This window comes from Anopheles aquasalis, chromosome 2 (genome assembly GCF_943734665.1).
Source record: "Anopheles aquasalis chromosome 2, idAnoAquaMG_Q_19, whole genome shotgun sequence".
NCBI lineage: Eukaryota > Metazoa > Arthropoda > Insecta > Diptera > Culicidae > Anopheles > Anopheles aquasalis.
This window is the reverse complement of record NC_064877.1, coordinates 78,260,744-78,283,867: the sequence shown is the minus strand read 5'-3', so window position 1 is coordinate 78,283,867 and position 23,124 is coordinate 78,260,744. Positions and strand designations below refer to the sequence as shown.

Below are 23,124 nucleotides of genomic sequence, written 5' to 3'. Positions count from 1 at the left end.
TCCTGGTTTCACCAAGGGTAAAAGGTCCATATCAGTGAAACCTCAAATAATGAATTTGTTCCGTTCATTTATTTGCTTTCTTTCAATTGGTATGAGCAATACTTATAATACTCACATGTTCATTAACCACCGACGTTTTTAAATAACCAAAAATAATACCTTCCATATAAATCAAAAGAAACTGTACGAGGCAAATATCAACCAATCACTAAGTAAATTCTGATTCTCGAATATTTGACGCATGCTCCACTTTGGAAAAAATATCCAGTGATCGACATTTAATGCTTTCTTTTGTATGGGAAGGAAATTGTTCAAAATGATCTACGTTACCAACTGATGGTGGATGATGATAATGCGTAAGTAATGCGCCCAGGAAATTTAAAAATTCTATTAGCATTCACACTGCTTGTCGCTTCTGAAAATTGGGACAGTTTGCTCGGTGGATGTCATTTTATCCTTTTTATGTTATATTACTTCCACATTCTGGATTTAGCTGTATAACGCCCTCTTTGCCCATTTACATGGACAACGTTCTGCCATAAGGAGCGTGTAAGTCCATGATGTTTCAGATTCTATACCATGCCGCTTATATATGGGACCAAATATCCTTCCGAGAAACCTCCTTTCGAATGCGAATAATGGGGCTTTCGTGTTCGCAACTCACATTTTCAAAATCATTCTTTCCTTCTTGGTTGACAATATCCTCGGCAGCACTACTATGACATCGAACTCTGTACTGAATTATTGTATTCTATTCCAGTGCAGTGCTCATGCACGATTCCCTGCAATGATAATCGTCTTTTAATGCTGGCTAATCAATAACCATTTATATTTAACACTGAGGCAGACAAAAAAAGTAATGAGACGATACAGCAGCTTTCAATAACATATTAACAATCATTTTAGAAGGTTTTCACAATTTTGAACAACTAGTTTTTGATAATCTGTGTTCAAGAAAGGATAGGAAATAAAACTTTTGCAACTCAGGATCGAGCTTTGTTTTGCTCCTGATTTTGTCGATGCACACCGGCATAACTGATAGGAAGTTTACATTCAGATTTAATTCTACTTATTGTGGTGTTTCCCATTGACACAAATTTATTTCAAACATATGATTCAAGCTCAAGCCGATGCTCTGAAGGGCATTCACAAAGCTACCAATCACCAATTCAGTTTCAGTTTCATTCTTATGAAGGTTAAAGGTGCAAACCGCAAAATACACCCAAATCTTGCTCGGGGACTGTTTTTTTAATATATTAGTCAATAATCACTAGATTTTCGTGGCGTATGAGAATAAAAATAGAAAGCAAGGCTGAACGGCAAAAACAGCGCGATTAAACAGTACCTAAGAATAAAAGCATACATTCCTTTAGATACCTGTCTTATCATCAAAACCCCATGCAAGACATTCTGAACATAGAATGTAATGAATAATACACTCTCTTAACTGCAAGGATTACATAGATCTATAAATTTGTTCAAACACTGTACACACTTCTGCAGTCAAGCTGGGTACAACAATTGTTTTCTTCCTACCTATTTCGTATTTCTTACGTAGGAAATCTAGTTCGTTACTTACATTTTCTTTGAAATTATTCTCGCGAAACAATATTACCGTTGGCAATACGCTTACCAATCAATCGACAATAATTGCACCCGTCAGCTTCTAACATCAAGGTATCACTACCTGATTTTGGAAAGGTTTAACCATCTCTCACATTTGATATTCGGGACAGCTTTTTAATGGAACCGGACCACTTATCACTTCAATTTATCATTTGAGGAAATTACTACCGCAAGTTCAAAATACTTACCATCGATAGATACGGAATGCTGATAAGGGAAACAAATGAGAAACCAAGGGAGGAGGATTAAAACCAAAGACTTTATTATTTTTTCTATATTGAAAAACTGACAATCAATTTCGGACAATAATTGAATGCAACACATTTCACAACGAACTACATTGGCCCAGTATTTTGAAGCATTAAACTGAATAATACATTTGATCTCTGCATACCATTACACGTTTAAGATACTCTAGATACATTTAAAGAACTGCATACATCATATTCTAATTCAACACATACCTTGGAAATTAGAGTATAAGGCAAATCTATCAACTTCAATCCAGTTTCAGTTAACTTCAACTTCTTCAGTTTTTTGGGAAAGCTGTGGAAACTTGCGCTGAAAATTTCATTATTGCGTAAATTAAACTGTATCAAATTTTCCATGGGCTCCAACCAGCTGCTATTAAAATGAGTAAGATTATTGAACGACATGTTGATGGTTTCTAAGCTTTTGATTTTGTTGATACACATCGGCATGGCTGATAGGAAGTTTATATTGACCATCAATTCCACTAAAGATGGTGTATCCCATTGACACAAATTCATTTGATTTATACGATTCTCGCTTAAATCAATTCTCTTAATGGCCTGGTTCACAAATCTACCAACAACCAATTTAATAGCATTATTATCTATAATCAATGTTTCTAGGTTATCACAGCGATTGAACAACTCTAGATTCAGAACTTGTATTAAATTATTTTGCAAATTAATACTAGTCATAGCGAACCTACAGGGTGTACTTTTCATTCTACTAACAATGGATTGGACTTTATTCCTAGGCAAGTTTAAAGTATGAAGAGATCTTGAATTGCAAAATACACCCAAATCTACCTCTGGAAGCAAACATCCCACGATCGTTAGTTTTTCAAGATTTTTCAAGTTGCCTATAGAATGAGATATCTTTTCCAATGAACTGCTTACTATATCCAAACTCCGAAGGTTTTCATTCAATTCGCTTTCTATTGAGATCATTCCTGTCACGGAAATTGAAAGTTCAGTTAGCTTGCTGTACTGAGAAACGAGCAATCGTTTAACGTCAGGCGAGTACTGGATGATCAACTGCGTCCCATTAAAGCTATCAAAAAGCTCATGACCGACATCAGAAGACTGTAGATTAAGTATCCTTAGTGTCATATTGCCTGGCACATGTTTGTAAACGAACGTCCCATCTCGTGCTGGGTTGTAATTCGCCAATTCACAACTTGACCGAATATGCTTGCAGTTAAAATTATACGCAGTACTAATCCGAAACAGCAGTACTTTTAAAATACACCTATAGCACAAATTTATTTTAATATTTAATTAATTAGAAAGTAATTATTAAAAGGCTGAAGCGAATAGAATTATTTTCTCTACTTTTCGAACGCCACTTCAATGCGTCATATGACGACACAAAGAGTTTTTGCTTCGTAACTCACATTTCCAAAATCATTCTTTCCTTTTTGGATATCCTCGGCAGCACTATCATGACATCAAACTCTATACTGAATTATTCCATTTGTTTCCAGAAAAGTGCCCATGCACGGTTCCTTGCAATGATGATCGCCTTTTAATGCTGGCTAATGACGATAAGTTATATTTAACTGATGGTCATCAGATGTAGACAAAAAAAACAAAGCATGAAACTTCCTAATGCATGGTCAGACACTCGCATAACGACTAAATTTTTATTGCGTAAAAACTACTGCAAAAATGTTTATGGTGTATCGTCTTCACTCATAGCATTTTTTTAAATTTAAAGCAAAAGACAGAATATCAAGCTCAGGTTTGCAGATAACCGAGTAAAAATCACTGTTGCTCGATTGCTCCATGTTCTGTTCAATTGCTTTTACCCTTTGCCTTTAGTTTCATTTATTATTCAATCCAGGGTCTTTGCAATTATTTAATCATCTTCTTTGTTATGAATGTTTAGAAAGTTCTAGATTTATTGAAAGAATCGCATACACTTGATTCTAGTTGAATACATATTTTCGAAATTGAAACATTTGGTAAATCAACGGCGTTAAGTTCATTTTAAGTTAAATGAGTGAGTTTATTGATCGTCATGCTCATGACTTTTAAACTCTTGATTTTAGTTGATAGCAGGTTTACATTCAGATTCAAATACACTAAAGATGGTGTTTCCCATTGATACAAATTCATTTGCTTTAGTCGATGCTCTTAATGGGTTTGTTCAAAAATCTACTAACAACCAATGTAATTGTGTTATTATCACAAGTCACAGTTTTTAGGTTGTCGCGGCGATTGAACAAACTCCAATTGCCTGGAACACATTTATAAATGAACGTCGCATCTCGTGTTGGGTTGTAATTCCTCAAAACAAACCTCGACGCCTAATCATAGCAGAAAAAATCAAACGCAGAACTAATTGAGAAGAGTAGCATGATCAAACAGTACCTGTGAACCATTACATACTTGAAGTAACTTACGAAAAGCTTGAGAATCTTTTACTTCTATTCCAATGATACTTTAGTCGGATAGCATTGTACTCGACGCATTTCTACTTCAAAACATGCATTTCTAGCATCATTCGACCACTGGTGAATAATATCGGAAGCACCGCGATTGCAACAAACTTTACACTAATTCTAAATTATTCTACTCGTTACAGTGTAATGAGAAGAAAAGAAAGTTATCAAATTACCGAGCTATTTTAGATGGAGAGAGTATTTTTACCAACGTGGAAGAATGAAGCAACAGAATCAATAAATTCCATCAGGTTCTGGTTCCGATAATCGAATGTAGTTTATTATGACGGACATCTGTTCCTATCTCTGTTGGATCTTGGGATGTTCACTATCAAAAGCTATGTAAAAAGCTATTAGTGAATGTTATGTACCTACGCAATATATTCTAGAACTATTGCACGAGGGCATCTATTCTCGGTTGACTAAATTCAAACCAATCAATTATTAGTACCACCCGTATCATTTGTTAGTAAGCCCGGAAAGTAACAGCAACTAACACACGGTTATGTTCGATTATGCAACAAGCGGATGGTCTTGGAATGCTATTGAGTCTCAAGAAGTTAGTTAACTGTGAAGTCGTTGAAGTCATTTAGCAAGCGCGACAAGAGATGCCGCTGGTTAGATCATACCCACGCCACACGAAACTGAATGTCGTCATATGCTCTACTGATAAACACCGACCTCATCGTTATGCTTTTGGCTCGTGACCTTCTAGTTAGGTAACGCTCTGAACACCAGAACCGTAGAATGACAGAACATTTGTTAGTTTACCCCCGATCAATCGATCAAAACAACCCTTACTAACCAACCTTATCGTTTGAGAACTTTCAGATAGGAGAACACTTTGCTCTGCTTCTTACTGTTAACATCATACACTGCATTCCAGCCGGCCACACATTAAACACTTTCTCTTTTAGGAAACCTCCAAATGTTTATCATAAAACGTTGGTAACTCACACACCCGAGACAGAATGGCGATATTAGAAAGCGTTTGTGTGGATTTAGAAAGTGTAATAATATTCGGTTAGCGATCGCTTGATTACCATAAAAGTGTCATAAAGCATACACTAGCCCAACCCGTACCTTCCATTGTGGGTTGAAGGAGATATATCCACAGTCGCTTTTTTTTTTTATTTACTCAGTAACGATTTTGTATAATAAACAAGCTCCCTAGAATGCGACACCGAGTGAACTTTTGGGAACCGTTTTGGTGCATCCCAGTTGCTCGATAGCAGTTCACTTCAATATCCTCACGCACACCATTCGCTAATCGCGAGCAAACCGCCGCAGACCACGAGCTCTTTGGTCACTTGATTTGTCATCATACTTACGATAGTTAACGATACTATCGCTGTCCATCGTTATCGCACCAAGAGAAGTGCTAACGATGCCTCACCATTCGCCCGATTACATATGCCATCCCCGATCCCGCGTGCGTCCGAATGCCCGCGGTCGAATCCAACGATCATGACCTTAATTCGTTCGTTGACCATCCACCGGTCTGCCAGCCAGCCCACGGTTCCGTTCAGCGAAGGCCGCACGGGTCACACTGTCTATCACGATACCTTCTGTTATGTTTAAACTCGATCGCTTGCTGGCATCCGAGGATCCCCGTGAAGATGAACCACTCCCAGAACTCATCGGCACTGGCTACCAAACAATCAGTTCCGATTATGTAAGTATCATGAAACGTGATCGAAATCGACCGTACTTGGTAGTGCAGGAAGTAACGCGGTATTTTATTTTTTTGTATTGATAAACGACCCGATCCGTACACGTCATTGCCATTCGAAATCGTAAAGCCCAAAGTCGGAGACCATTCTTTCGATCGGTTTCATACGTTCACCGCTTTTGGAAAGGATAGCGCACAATAGAGTGGCTCACGTTGTCAGATTCTTTAAATGTTAGCGTGAAAAACCCGGTAGCAGATGTCTATAGTGCTTGATCCACTCTCCATGATGCTAATCTCGCGTAAACAAGTTACGACATCTTCATCGACGCGGTCAGTATTAGAAGCAGTATGGGTTTAAGAACAGAACGTTGTTGACGTTCCGTTGGCCACATTCGATGACTGGCAATATTCTACCTTTTTGAGAATCCGCTAGCCATTGCACCAACTGTGCTCGGATACACAGTTTATCACCCAACCAACACGCTCAACTAACTGGTGACGTCGCGCGCGCGCGAGAGAGGGAAAGAAAGATAACATCTCGCAAGCATCTGATAGCGAGTGCGATGGAGGTGTGACACCGCAAGCAAGTGGCGACCTCGCCGTACAAGGGGAAGGAAAGATGATTCAATTATCAGCGGACGACACGTGTGCGCGATTGCTCGATTGTGCGCATCGCATCGTGCCCTTTGCGCAATCGCTAGCAACAGCCAGCAACACCAAGCCCGACTCCCTGGCCCCTCGGTTCCAGGTTCAGAAGTGGCTGATACAAACTATCAGAGCAGGGAGCACGCGGGTACGCCGACCGGGCCCCGTGACGCTCTAGCCATCAAATTGCATAATGCTTAGCACAGCTCGATGACGCTGGTAGATCGGGAGCGGATCCAAGACGATCACTACAACGACGAGGACGATGGCCACGGCGACGACAGTGTTTCGTGTCGCGTTTACCGACCACACTATTCCACTCCATCCAACCCACCACCGTGTACTGCACTGCTCTGCGTCGAACTCGCGTTTTGCGCGGCCTCATCGTCGACATCCACTAAGAGAGCGTTCCGGGAACCGTGGAAGGTAAACGGCTGGAAGCGGGGTTGCGCGTGGCGCGTGCAAGATTACCCGACATCGGTGGCAATACAATTTTGAAGCACACGAGCTACCTTTCGGTGTTGGAGCGCCGGTTGTGCTAGTGACCGCTTCCACGTGGCAGTTCCACGTGACCGTTCGGTGAGTTCACGCGTACCAGTGGCTTGGATTCGATCCGAAATCCTTGGGCCTCGTGCTGCGGCTGGTTCGCAAGTCCGCCACAAACACATCACATCGTGCTCACTATCCGGCAGCAGCAACAGGATGCACTTCGACGATGTTCTCCTGCCTCAATGGTCCATCCCTTTTTCAGACTATGCATTGCCCTCGAACTGTTCCGTTCGACGCAATTCGCATCACATTGCACTCGCCAATTCCGGTGCAATCGATTGCAACAGATCGATTCTCCATCGGTCATCATTGCTTATGTAATCAATAGCAACGACTTCCGTTGCGCTCTCAATTCCCGGTGTGTAGTAAACCTGCATTTATCGCACCTAATTAGCATCCTAAATGTCCACCAGCATCGGTCACGTTGCGTCACGGGCGGGTGCGTACGACGTACGGTCACGGTCTCAAACGAATCACTGCAGACATTCCTCAAATTGAGTCTTCATGGAAGCTACATCCCTCGTGAAGCAGGAACATGGCAGACATTAGCCGGATGGAGCCACGTGACATGTTTGACATATGAAGAAGCCGTTTCGTTCGCCGCGTGTTTTGCCCGGGGGTTTGATGAAGGGCTTCCACTTTGCGACAGACAAGGCAAATGGGCAAATTGGGTGGTGTGCAAAAGCTGCTCGCTATAAAACTGTAACCGTTGACGCTCATTTCACGTTGACATTCAACAGTTCAGGAATCACAATGGGATGAAAATATTCTACCAATCAATATGCATTTCATTTCTGCCTCCCTCACTGACTGCCGAACCACGGTACAGACAGCCATTAGCATCCGCAGAGTGTGTTGGGAGCGACGCGGTTAACCAACACGTTTTGATGCGAGTAAGATGGACGGATAACATGCCGAATCAATCAGGTGCTCGGTTGCGGGAGATCCCACTCCCACTCCTAGCTGATAAGCTAAGCTATTGATTGTATCTACCTGGCGCGCTCGCGGATTCTTTTCTATACCACAGCGAAATCAATGTGCTTGCTAGTGAAATCCAGCATATCTCAGTTATCGCAAACGTTTGACGAAATATCGAATTAGAGCTCGTATGCTTTTTATGCATATCACATGAGCTCAAAACTCATATTCATAGTTAATTCTTTTGGACTGATTCCACTAAATCGATTCCACTGAATTGTCTACACAACCGCATGAATAAGGATGCTTATTTAGCCATTTTGTCTCGTGTGTACGAGATTACCGGGACGATCGGGAAGATCGTCCTGTCTCCCTCGTCCACAGGTGGGACGTTCTCAGCAACACCCGATCGTCCTGTTCATCCTGCCTTCCTCATACACTCGAGAAAAAACGGCTAACTAAGCATGGAGGCGCGGATACAAAAAAACATTGAAATGTCCACGAGGAAAGCCACGAATGAGAATAGCGCTCCACCGCGTTCTGAATAAAAACCCCTAGTTTAAGTCTATAGCTAATACGAGCTCCCAGGGCTCTCTAAATTTATATATTATTACTATCTTTTGAATAACTATGGCTACGTCTGTAATTCATCACACGGATATCATAAACAATCCTCGTATTTATTCAACAATAATACTGTCGGAGATCCCCTAGTATCTAGTGCATTGTGATATATGATACGCGCAAAGGACTACAAACATGATCTACTAGTATCAGACAAAATTTTGAAAGTGAAACGTTATACATATCTACGGAATGGAGCGGATTTTCACTTAAATCTAAATACTCCAGCTGTTTGGGAAATCTGTGAAGATTTACGTTAACAATCTCATTGCCATATAATACAAACCTTTTTAAATTATTTAATGGCTCCAACCAACTACTGTCAAGGTGAGTAAGATAATTAAACGACATTGTAATTACTTCTATGCTCTTGATTTTGTCGATACACGTCGGCATAACTGACAAGAAGTTTGAATGCAAATTCAATTCGACTAATGATGGTGTTTCCCATTGACACAAATTCATTTGTTTTATACGATTCATGCTCAAGTTAATACTCTTGATGGCTTTGTTCACAAATCTACCAGCCACCAGTTCTATTTTATTGCTACTAATCATGATGTTATTAAGGTTGTCGAAACGATTGAACAATTCTAAATTAAGAACTTGTATTAAATTGTCTACTAATTCTACATCAATCATAGCCAGCCTACATGATGAACTCGTTACTCTGCTAACGATAGATCGGATTTTATTCTTACGTATGCTCAAATGTTCTAAATTTCCTAAACTGCAAAATACACTCAAATCTAGCTCACGGATTAATCCTTTAAAAATTTCTAGATTTTCAAGATGTATGAGATTGCTTATGGAAGGCGAGATCGATTCCACGGGACTAAACACTATACTCAGATTTCGAAGATTTTCATTCAACTCACAATCAATCGACGATAATCCTGTTCTGAAAATGTGAATGCTGGTACACTTACTATTCCGCGATACATGCAATCGTCTGACATCGGGCGATTCCCTGACAAAGAAATCAGGCCAGGCATAGTAATCTAATAGTTCATGATCAACATTCGGACATTGAAGGTTCAATATTACGAGCAACTTATTGCTTGGAACATATTTAAACATGAACGTCCCATCTCTTACAGGGTTGTAATTTGTCAGTACGCAGAATTTTTTGCAAAAAAATTCAAAAGCAACGCTGAACGGCAAAAGCAGAGCGATTAAGCTGTACCTAGGAATAAAAGCATACATTCCATTACATATCTAAGCAAGCAATCACCATAAATCCCATCGTGAGGTGTGACTAATAATTTTCCTACTCATTTCTTACATATTCATTGTAGCTCGTTACTTACATTTTCGTTAACATTACTCGCAGGACACAAAATAACCGTTGGCAACACGCTTCACGCCCAATCGAAAATAACTTCAACCGTCAGCTGCAAATATCAAACTATCACTACCTCAGTTCGGGTAGTTTTAACCATCTCACTCTTTTGATACTCCATACAATAATCGCACTTTAATGGTATCTGACCATCTAACTCTAGAATTTATAATTTTACCATATGACCAGAATACTTACCGCGAATTGATTCGGATAGTTAATTTCGAAAACAAAGACATGATGGCATATTGACTATGCACATCGTTTTATTCTCCATTTATAATAAAATATCCTGCGACAAAAACAGCATATTGCTCAGCCGAGCAAATAACACAAGAGTAAAACATCAGCAACACTCTAAGTACCATATTTACTATCAGGAAGTATTTCATTCAATAGAAACACTTTGCACATATGAAGTGAATATTGATACACGACAAATAAACATCTTTATTAATTTTGTTTTCAGTTCTTTCGCACGTTTTTCCCAGTGTCACCTCAATAGCATTTGCTAGCTCTTTTGACACAAACATTAATGAAATAACAAAAAATCAATCATTCGCACTTTGTGTAACATTCTCAGTATTATTAGATTAACTCCTTTCTAATGTATGTTTAAGATGCTTCCGATACATTAAAAAAACTACACATATCAAACTCCAGTAGAACACATACTTTTGAATCTGCAACATACAACAAATCGACGACATTCAATCCATTTCCCGTCAAATCCAAATACTCGAGCTGTTTGGGAAAGCTTGGGAGAGTTACGCTCGCTAAATTATTTCCGCTTACAGTAAAGACTTTTAAATTTTCTAACGGCTCTAACCAACTACTGTCTAGATGAGTAAGATTATTGAACGACATTCTAACAGTTTCTAAGCTCTTGATTTTGTCGATACACGTCGGCATAGCTGCCAGGAAGTTTGCATTCAGATTCAATTCCACTAGTGATGGTGTTTCCCATTGACACAAATTCATTTGTTTTATACGATTCATACACAAATTAATACTCTTGATGGCGTTATTTACAAAGCTACCGGTCACCAATTCTATTTTATTGGTATAAAGCTCAAGATTATTAAGGTTATCGCATCGATTGAACAACTCTAGATTCAGAACCTGTATGAAATTATTTGCTACATTTACTTGAGACATAGCTAGCCGACATGATGCGCTTTTTGCCCTAGATATGATAGATTTGATTTTATTCATACGTAAATACAAAACATTTAAACTCTGTAATCCACAAAACACACCCAAATCTAGCTCACACAGTGATCCTTCATCGATGACTAATATTTCAAGGTGTATAAGATTGATTATGGAAGGCGAGATCGATTTCACGCGATTGCCCATTATAGAAAGTTCTCTAAGGTTTTCATTCAACTCACTCTCAATTGCGGACACTGCTGTCCAGCTAATTGAAAGTTCGGTCAACTTACTATTGCGCGATACGTGCAATCGTCTAACGTAAGGTGATTCTATGATGGTCAACCGAGTCCAGGGATAATAATCCAATAGCGCATGACCGACTTCTGCAGACTGAAGGTTGTTTATTTCAAGACTCGTATTGTGTGGAACATATTTAAACATGAACGTTCCGTCTCTTCTAGGATTATAATTTCGTAAATGGCAGAAAGTACAGCACAAAAAATCGAAAGCGACGCAGCATGGGAAAAGCAGCACCATCAACCTAAGAATAAAAACATATTTTTCGTTAGATACCTAAGCTATGTGTTATTACTAAGCACAAAAGACAGTATTATGATAAAAATTTATTTGGTATTTCTTGTTTTTTTTTTAATATCAGATCATGTGCCAAATAATATATATTTCTACAATGGAACAAGCGTATAAATTGATTATTGATACACGACAAATACACATCTTTATTAATTTGTTTTCAGTAATGCATGTTTAAGATGATCCAGATACATTGAAAGAACTACACACATCAACCTCCAGTCGAACGCATACTTTTGAGTCTACAACATACAACAAATTGACGACATTCAATCCATTTCCAGCCAAATCCAAATATTCGAGCTGTTTGGGAAAGCTAGGAAGAGTTACGCTCGCTAAATTATTTCTGCTTAAACCAAAGAATTTTAAATTGTCTAATCCCTCCAACCAACTACTGTCTAGATGAGTAAGATTGTTATTCGACATTCTAACAGTTTCTAAGCTCTTGATTTTGTCGATACACGTCGGCATAGCTGCCAGGAAGTTTGCATTCAGATTCAATTCCACTAGTGATGGTGTTTCCCATTGACACAAATTCATTTGTTTTATACGATTCATACACAAATTAATACTCTTGATGGCGTTATTTACAAAGCTACCGGTCACCAATTCTATTTTATTGGTATAAAGCTCAAGATTATTAAGGTTATCGCATCGATTGAACAACTCTAGATTCAGAACCTGTATGAAATTATTTGCTACATTTACTTGAGACATAGCTAGCCGACATGATGCGCTTTTTGCCCTAGATATGATAGATTTGATTTTATTCATACGTAAATACAAAACATTTAAACTCTGTAATCCACAAAACACACCCAAATCTAGCTCACGCACTAATCCTTCATCGATGGCTAATACTTCAAGATGTATAAGATTGACTATGGAAGGCGAAATCGATTTCACGGGACTGGCCGCAACAAAAAGATCTCGAAGGTTTCCGTTCAACTCACTCTCTATTGAGGACACTCCCGTCTTACTAATTGAAAGTTCGGTCAACTTACTATTCCGCGTTACGTGCAACCGTCTAACATGAGGTGATTCTATGATGGTTAACCGAGTCCAGGGATAGTAATCCAATAGCTCATCACCGACTTCTGGTGACTGGAGATTGTTTATTACGATACTCTTATCGTTTGAAGCATATTTAAACATGAACGTTCCGTCTCTTCTAGGATTATAATTTATCAAATCGCAGAAATTTTTGCACAAAAAATCGAAAGCGATACAGCATGGGAAAAGCAGCACGATCAACCTAGGAATAAAGATACACTTTTCATTAGATATCTAAACTTTGAGTTATTATTGAAATTATTATGACCATTTTTTTGTATTTCTGTATTCTTTTTTCGGGTTTCTGGACAGAACGACAACAGATCGCTTCACTCTATGGTCTCAAAGGCCGCAAAACAGCTTCATCACTCAATCTGCTCAAATTCGCCATTCATACGAACCTTAAACGAACAATAAAATACACAGTACATTGTTCTCATTTTGGTTGCTAGAAAATCAAAGGTCGCGATAGTAGACTACGTGTCACGACGCGATGTAAGGGTAATTTCAGAACGTGCTTATCACGATGCAGCTCTCCATATGTTGTACCGTTGCCCAAAAAAATCTGCCGAAAATGGCAGGCATGACGCGGCCAAACTGCTTATCGTTCATTGACATTGCTGTGTTGCTTGCGTAATAACCTGATAGCGATTTGCAGTTGCAGTTGCCTATCTCGCCGTGAGCGAACAACAAGTGCATCTAAAACGGGGAAAAAAAACGAAACATCTCACCCGGCAACCGAAAGTCCGACATCGTGGGTCGCACGATAAGCGGGCGGTGCGCATTTGTTGCAATATGACACGGAATGATGTAACTACATGATAAATGAGCGGCCGTGCTGGAAGAGCTTATTTGTTCCGCGAACAGCAATCACAGGCTATATGCACAGCTCAACCGACATTCCGAAAAATGGTTCCAATGGTGTGGACTTTGCAACTCTCCAAGAGCAAGCCAAAGTAGTGCCAAAAAGCGTCTTCCTTAAGCATCCCATACAGTGTTTGGCGCTCAAGATTGCTTAAAAAAAGAAGTACAAACAACATGGGTGGCTAACGGGACAGAAGACTCCCGGTTCCCTTGCGTCTCGACCAGACCAGACAAACGGCTCCGCCTTAGACAGACGCAAACGCATTGACACAAGGGACCCGGTGGAACGAGAACGCGCTCCCCTACTGGCGAGACTTGAAAGGACACGAAATACGGACCATCATTTCGAACGCAAAAAAGGGGTTAGTTCTGATATTTATATTTTTAGGATATTTCGATGGAACCACACGCATACACCAGGAAACACCGCGGCACCGATGTGATGCTGCCAAATACCATCGATGCTGCCCGGGTTATGTAATGATCCTCGCAGAACGTTCACCATTGTTGTTGAGTGTGTTCTTCGTTTACCGAGCGATTGCGCTCCCTTTTGTGTATTGGCATAATGCTTTGCAAAAGTCTGCCAGACTTCAGCGCAAACCCTCGCTTAACGCTAAAGACTGGAGCCAGACGAAAATCGCAACACAACGCGTCAATGGTCACGTCCGCAGCGTGGCAAGAATGGTTTTTTGGGACGCGATGCCGCGACAGACTTCAATGCGCAATATCCCTTTCCCAGCAGCCCCCTAGTCCAGCAGCGTCGCAACCCCATTTCTCGTGAGCATCACGTCTCTGTGTTGGTTTGAATTCGTATTCGGTTCTGTTTATCGTTTGCTGCTGCTGTACGATTACGATCGTCGTATACGGAACAACCAACCCGATCGCTTACACTTGTCAACCAAACGATGTTCGGGATATTTGTGGATAATAACGATTTTGACTACTTACGCAGAAGGTAACTTATTTTATGGAAATGGTAATTGCAATAATCTTAAATTATATTAAAAATCTCCAGCTTTATCTTGGTATTCGTTAGTATTGGTATTCGATCGTTAAGCAACTACGGTAAGACGCCGGGTACGTGCCTAAAAATTGTCCCCAATTCGTTAATTGTGCAACAAACATTATCAAATGGTTCCGCCTAGCTGCAACGTTGCACCAGTCAGGCCGTTCTCAAAGTGCATCGTTACCTTCTGTGCTTCTCGCACAAATAAAGCCAACAGCGAGATAGATAGAGAAAGAGCGTGCGCGCGCGAACGAGGGCTATGAACTTGTGGTGGCATAAAAATGTGCCCCCAAAAATTGCATCCCTCACTCTTCCCACATCTGTTGGTTCGCAGGAGAGTTCACTTGTTCGGAACTCGAGTGCGAACGAAGCCGATTTGTCCGATGACATGAGACGGGTTGGAATGTGCTCCGCTCAAGTCCCTTGCGAGTAATCAGGTGAATCGTTTTTGTCATTTTAATATCAAAAAATATCTGACAATCGTTCCGGAGTTGCTGGAAGATTATTGAATTTCTTATCTGAACTAGAAGGTATGAACCACTTTCCGCATTTTAGCACGTTAAATTTGATTGCCGTGAGTTTTATAAATCGCTTCTATGTCGATGCATAGCACAAGCACCTCACCGAAAAACGTGCATCATTGTGATAGCGGACGTCGATGGTCTTTCATCCAGAACATTACCTTCCGGTGTGACCCTTTCGGAAGTCAATCTGTCGGTTCCCACGGATCCCACGGTTCATTGCCTCGACCGGTTGGATACCTCTGGGATACCACCTTTCCTGCCGCATATATCCAACAACTCGTGGTCGGCACCGGCCGTGTTTCCTGAGTTCCACCGCGACCGCCAAAAAAGGACCCCTCAAAGGACGGCTACCAGTAGCACGAACAGGAGAGGCGAGAATGTCTAAACCTCCACAAAACAGCCACAAGGGGTAAATGGTCGTACAGCGATTATATGAGTCCCGTCCCGATCTCGAAGGCCAGGCCAGCCCAAGCATGTCGGCGAAAGGTCAAGGAACGCCATCCGAACCGAACCGAAAGATAGCATCGTGTGCGTGCGTGCGTGCGTGCGTGCGTGCGGTACCAACACCAACGAGCGAACGACCGACATTACATAATCGAGCACGCCACGCCACGCGCTTCTAAACTGGCCAGCCAGCCAAAATTTTGCCGTCTTCGTGGCTTCTTCACCGTCCGCTCTTCCGTCGACCATGAGTAAAGACCGCGACGCGATAACTAACGCCGAAAAAGCGGGAAACGAACACCGGGAGAACCGGAAGATGCACGCCATGGCGGCGGACAGACGGGCAGGAGACCGGGATTGGAAGGTGGGAAGGGTTCGTGGAATTTGCCGCCGAACCCCTCCCGGCTGTATTCCATGTGGTGATTGCGTCTGGTAAACAAAACCCCAGCCCCAACAATCCAAGACGCCACTGGAAGGGTGTTTTTTTTTGCGGGGAGAAAAATGGCGCGCACAAAATCGAAGAGCTCGTCTGGCATCGAGGGCAATGGTGGCCATTGGGAGAGCAATTAGAACGCGCGTTCTTCTTTAGTGCGAGAGCAAGCAAACAGGGCAAAGGGATCTCGTTGGTTCTCGTGCCCATCACATTAGGTTTCAAATCATTCAAACATTGCTCGGCATTTTAGTTAAATCTTTTCTTTAGAATGAAAAAACGTCAGCACACTCACTGCGATCTTCGAATAGCAAAATGCAGCAATGGTAGCGGCCGTTCACAAAACACACACAATCACCAAGCATCTAGCACCAAGCGGCTTTTCGCTGTCAAATGTCGCCGCAAGCGGTGCAGCAGCGAGCACATGGCTGCACATGGCGCACCCGTCGTCGTCGTCGTCGGCGGCGGCGGCGGCGGGTGCATAACATTTTGCATACGATATATCGTCAAGGTCAATCTGTTCCGATCACTGAACTCCGATGCCGAACAGCGTCTCTCTGCCTCTCTCTCTCTTTCTCTCTCTCTTTCTGTCTGGCGCTCTGCATTTCACGCACCCCCTTCCGATGGCGAAGTCGACGACGAACCATTTCCTCTTTGTCGCTCGACAGCACGCTCGCCGTGGAACGTTACCGACGACGACGATGGCGATGATGATGGTGGTGGTGCTGCTGCTGCTGCTGGTGATGATGATGATGATGATGATGATGATGATGATGGTCTGTTACGGATGGATACAGGCGCTCACACGCGGCAGAATACGCATCGGACTTTCCAGCAGGCAGCAGCAGCAGGAACGGATGGAAAAGGGTGATCACAAACGCAGCAGACGGAGCAGCGGGGCGGAGAAGCGACGCAGCGCAGGCGAGGATGCGAGGATCGGGGTTTTCGGGTTCGGGCCTCTTGGCCCTGGAACGCAGCGACCGAACGAGCATGCCGGGGGAACAACAAAAGACGAATCGGGGGCACGGATACGTAACAAGCAGCATGTGAGTGCGATGCGAGTGGCGTGCTGGCGTTCTGGGGGTTGGGTTCTACGCAGAAGAAGGATTGGCAAAAAGCAGAGCAGAGCGCAAAAGCGAGATGCAGAACGAAGCGCATCACACTCGTGTGTCTGTGTGACTTGGTGTGTGTTGAAACAACATAAAAAAGAGAGAAAGAGGGTGCGCTTGTGCCAAAACCGTGATTCCACCGAGCCGAGTCATCGACGCCACATGGGGGAAGCAGCAATGCGGCCAATGCAAAGCGCATAAACATGAAGCACAAACGCGCACAGTTGAATCCGTTGCTTTGCACTGCACCGCTCGCTGATTAGACGGGCATTATGGTGATCGTCGTGTATGTTGTCACTACATTGTTATTGCCGCTTGCTGTGCCGTTGTTGTTGTTGTTGTGCCACGAGGTGCCTGGCGCCTCCATTGCCGTCACCGTGGCCCACAGCAGAGACAAGTGCAATTGCATGCATTTTTGAAGCGCCATCGGAGTCATGTGGAGGGGCATAGCAGTACTCATACATGAAATACATGAAATACTTGAGCGTGAGTTTAACAAAAAATCTAATTTATGATTTCCTGTCTTTGGTCTCTGCATTAGAATTTTTTTTTTACTCCAGCATAAACATTTGTTTTCAAAACCAAAAGAATAATTACATTAATTAAATTACTGCTCATAAACATAAGGCTCGTCCGTCCTTATATATGTAAAAAAAATACTGCCCATTGATGGTCACTTAATCTTTCAGGCAGTTTTTGAATTCCGTGTCGAAAGGACTATCCAACCTTTAATTTTCAATTCAGAAGCAATTCAGTCAATTACTCATTTTTGAATACTTTCATCAAGAAGTTGGTGATTTGCGATCAATATTTTTAGCAACTAAACAAGTAGTATTCAGAGAGAAAAATTAAGAAGAATTCGGATTACCTTTATCTAAACCTTTGAAGCCAGTTTTCACATTTTTTTGTGTTGGGGCATAACCACTATGGGCTTAAATCAGAAAACAATTGCTTTAGCATCCATTTTCATTAAAATTCCCTGTAAAATTCGATAATTTCAACGCTATAAAAAGTATGCTAAAATTAGAAATTATTGCGCTGTGGAGGCAATTTATTATACCTTAAAATGACAAAAAAAATGGTGCCGTGTTTTGATAAAATCCAAAGAGTTTAAATTACAGACCAAATATCATGGTCCTGCAACTCTAGCAATTAAAAACGACCATTAACCCATTCTTTTCAATTGTGTTTGGTGCCTCGTTAAACCCAAATGCCCATAGGATTTTTTATGTTTTTCTTTACTGAAATTAAGTCATTTCGTTTACTTCCTGTCAAACAAACGGATGGAACGCATCATCAAGCAGTCGCGACTAGGCCAGACCAACGCTACGGCACGGTGAGCCCTGCATCAAATCCATCGTGTCATATTCTTTGTTGTCGCATAAATCGTGACCCCAGACGGTCGGACGGACGGATGCATGCTGAACATCCATCTGTCCGCGCGATGAGCATGTGCAACCCGCCGCGAATCTGTCGAATGTGTGTGCATCCATAAAACGATGGAGCAACGACCGCCACCGTCGCCGTCGCGGCCGAATGCTGGCTGAGAGATGCTAACGCGTCTCGTGCCTGCCTCAGAGTAAGGACACTTGGCTTGTGGAGAGACCGTCGGAGCATTTCTTCTAGTTCATTCCTTTCCGATGCATCCAATGCGCTGCCGTACCACGTGTCGATGCGCTTTTTTATGCCAAAAACGAGGAGGTTATAAAACTCTCGGGACCAAACCGAAAGCACCACAAAACAAAGAACCACCAGACACAGCCACACACATCCGGCGCATCTAAGCAGCGCGCCAAGGATGTTTTTAATCTTTTTCTTCCTCTGCTTCAGCTTCTAACCGTCTGGAGCGTCTAATCCACTCGTTAAAGAAGCTGCCTCACGTTAATAAGACAAGAAAGAGTTGAACTCGCTTAAACGGTTTCCCTCCCCATCACCACCACCACCACCACCAACAGGACAGACAGACCATCACCACGGCCACGAAGCCCAGACGATCGGTATCTTCCCATCCATCGTTTCCCAGGACCGTTCGCCGTCGCGTTTCGCTGGAAGAAACCTTTTTCGATGGTTTTTTTTTATCTTCTCGTTTTTTTTTCATTTTAGGTTTTTGGTTTGGAAATGAGAATTTTGGCAAACCATTAATTATGGCACCGCACTGTGACGAGACCGGTCTCCTGCGCACATACACGCGGACACCCAAAAGCATAAGCGCAGACAGACTGCAGCGAGTGTCGCTTTTGGAGGCCCCTCGGGTTCAATCATTTAAACAAGAGCGAAATTGACGGTGGTCCCTTTTTTCTGGTTCATTCCGGCGGCCAGATTCCGAACCGAAAACTTGTGCCAGAACATGCATCGGAACGGCGTCTCCCAGTGGTGGCAATGGTGGCAATGGTGGCGGTGGTAGACGCATCCAAATTCATTCATTCCTTTGTGACGGTCTCAAGACGGGCAGCTCGCCAAAAAACCCTGGGCGCGGTTCGTCGGGTGACCTTAGAAAGATCTTCTTCTTGTTAGTTGTTGCTGGTTGTTTGTATTGGCCTCGGTTGCTTTCTTTCTTTTTTCCGTTTGCCCGGAGTCCGGCGGTTCTACACCGGACGTCTATCGACTGCCACGAGAAATCATTTCCGTTCGCGTATCGGGCGATGTATCGCGGAATGCATAATGATGCAGATTACCAATAGGATTTTCATAATAATCTTTTCATCAATTCCTTTAGGAAATCCTCAATTAATTGCCGCGAGGTGCTCATAATCTAGATGGCGTTAGTCGAGAACGAAACATTCAAATCAACACCACTGTCATTGATCCAGTACTCACTGCAAGAAACATGTGTCCTTTGTCATCGCCACGATTCCTAAAAATGACCCCTTTTCCGTGATCCGTTTTCGTTCCATTTCTTGTCGCTCAACAACGCTCCGTCTAGACAAGCGGTTAGCGATTAAAGGAAGAAAAAAAACGGAAAAGGGGCAAACCATGGTACCATACCGGCAGCCAAGGCAGACTGACAGGTGAACCACCGAGGAGCACCGAGTCTGGCATCCTGCGACATCTCCTTCTCTCTCTCTCGCTCTCTCACTTGATACGAAAAGGCGAATTGAAACCGAGCAGTGCGACATCATCACGTCCCCAATGGTCGCCGGTGAATGTGTCTAGAATCCTGGCCTCGTCCCTGCCCCCCCCCCCCCCTGACGGTATCCTGGTAAGCACGTCTTGCGACGCTCAAACTAATCTCGTAGTCGCGAACACGTAGCAGGATTGCTAGGGGTAGCTCGTGAAGGACTCGACTCGAAATACATGTGCGTGGAACAAGGAAGCAAGCGGTCCCGCTAGCTGAGCGCTGCCAGGAGTATTCGGCAGAAGGCAGGGGCCAGTGTCTAACAGGACGCAGGTCGTCTACGACGCAGTTTAACGCGCTTCGTTCCGTTCGTCTCAAGGACAGAAGCGTCCGTTCGTGAGCGTGTTTGTTGCCCGGGAAGAGAGGAAAGGAGTATCGGAGGGAATCTTCTTCCCCGAATGTCTGGGTTTGTTGGATTCTTCTTGCTCGGTTTTCTAGCATCGCCGGCTCGTCCAGTCGCAATCGTTGGCCCCCCCCTGGTTGGACCGTCTGCATTTGTCTGCGAAGGATTTGTAATCGAATCCCTTCTGGTCGGGCCAGACTAGAGCTTCATCATTGTGTAGGTCATGACCGGTTAGATTGCGCGACGTCTCTCGTCAATGTACATAAGGGACACAGGAGAAAGGGGATAACCGTCGACTATATAGACGGCAGAGGATGTAAAGAACGAATAGCAAATTATTTCTCAATTTATGCTCCATTAACTGGCCAGCGGTTGGCCTCCGAGTGATAAGATCCTTCCTAAATCCTCAAGACCAATTGCGTCATAGCTTTTCATTACCGCATAGAACGGTTTGCAGTTGTGTGCAGGGCGCGTACATGGCCCGCAATCGAGAACATGGTCTCGGCTCGGCTCGACCATGAATGTGAAGAGGAGCCCGGATAATGAAGCACAACCGGTGATTATGTGCAGGGCCAAGCCGAAGAACGGCCTGAAAGTGAAACAACGAAACATTACGGAAACTATTATGCAACGCCCGGCATTTACCAGAGAGCATCAGCATGCTGATCGTGCTACAGAAGGGTGAGCATCACTCGCTGCTTGCCGGGTGTGTAATTGTATGAAAATTAACCTAATTTTTTGTGAAATTCTCTGCGTCTTATCCTTCCTCTATTAATATGTTTGTCGCTTTCAGCTCTGTCTTTCAGCTGTCGACATTTTTCCATTTTTTCTTTAACATTTTTCATGATATTTGACTTCGTTTAATGAAACATTTAGTAGAATTTCGTTGAGTTCCACTTTACCTAGACAGCTATCGAACTGCGCTGTTCGATGACTCAAGCAACCTCGTGAAGCAGTCCGATCTGAAAAGTCTGCCAACCCTTTTTGCCAACCGCAAATCGAATGGCACTCCACTTCAGGGAGGGAGAGAGGGAGGCGCTACTTTGTTTGCTGGCTGGTCGTTGGCATCGTCGCATCGTCGGTGCAGACGGATGGGCAAACATACGCCTGCATGCTTCTTTGCTTCGCGCCATTCTTCGGCACTTCGTTAGGGGCGAATGGGGTGGTACACCAGGCAAGGTTCCAGGGGTTGGGATTCCATCGATACCGGCTGCCGACCACACTTTGCCACAGCGCAGGCACCGTCTCGATATCTTGGCCTTGAGCCGCCGGCTCGGGTGCATTGAGCAGACAAGTGCTGCTGCTGCTGCTGCAGCCGCCATAGCCGCTGCACATGAGAGCCCTTTCGAACGGTCGGGGAAGGCACGGGACACGAGAACTCGCCGGCACTCGTTTGAGGCGATCGAGATCGGTCATCTTCCATGTGGTTCGTGCGTTTTTTTGCCGTCTTTGCCGTCAGCAAATGGTGTGCAACTGCATACGTAAGCGGCTCAGAAGCTGATTGTGGTTGAGTAATGCTGCAAAACTGTGATCGGTTGCATTTCGTCATCGAATATCGCTGCTTTTTAAATATTTTGAATATTTATCCTGATTTAAAATATTTTATTCAATTTTAGAAGAAGCAGAATGTTATAATTGAACAGAAAAAGACAGAAAAAGAATATGATAAACTACTGGAACCGACTAGTTTGCATGCAGATCGTTGAATATTTAATCAATTTTTAAACAGACAACGATTCAATATCCTTCATGTATTTGTCTCTTAATTTATGAAACACATTGCAATTCACGTACTATATGTTTTTCTTTTGCGGCAATTAAAATGTTGGCTTCCAGTTCAAATATAAAATTTTGATTTCATTCTTGATAAGCTTAGGGATTTTATTTTATTTATAGTTTATTCGTTATGCAATGCCAGATACATACCTTCCTGAACAAAAACCAAGTACTGAGAAACTGAAATTCACAATTTTAAAATTTGAATTGATACATTCTGTCTACAAAATCAGGTTCCATATGGTCACCAATGACAATTATCGAATGTTTAAAGAAAAGTAAATAACAAATGATCAAGCCAGAACATAAAATCCTGTGGATTTAGATTAGCAAGTCCATTCGACAGTGAATTAGCAAAGACGCTAACGTGCACATTCGCTCAATCCTGCACCACAGACTCGCTTGGCTAAGATCAGATAACCAATTCAATGCCTTTCTCCAAGGATACAGCCAGTTGAGCATCACCGGACGGGATGTGCAAGTGTGAATAACCCCCGCGAACGTTAAATGGCTTTGCCGGTAAGTAATGCACTTCCACAAGGCAGTAATGGTTCGCATTCATCCTGACGCGCACTACCCTGCGCTGCGATGGTTAATTGGTATTATTTGCACAAATATATTCCGAATAAAGTGTCTGGCAGCCTGC

At 42.8% G+C, this 23,124-nt stretch overlaps 1 protein-coding gene across 1 annotated transcript; it reads right to left on the bottom strand.

Annotated features, from left to right (window-relative positions):
* Positions 1 to 11,991: 11,991 nt before the first annotated feature.
* Positions 11,992 to 12,614, bottom strand: LOC126577215 (phospholipase A2 inhibitor beta-like). Its single transcript, XM_050238677.1, has one exon. It carries the CDS (start codon positions 12,589 to 12,591, stop codon positions 11,992 to 11,994), a length of 600 nt encoding a protein of 199 aa, XP_050094634.1. The 5' UTR covers positions 12,592 to 12,614.
* Between the last annotated feature and the right edge of the window lie 10,510 nt (positions 12,615 to 23,124).

Coding starts and splice junctions, on each gene's coding strand:
- LOC126577215 (XM_050238677.1), bottom strand. CDS start 12,591: ATGAATAAAATCAAATCTATCATATCTAGGGCAAAAAGCGCATCATGT.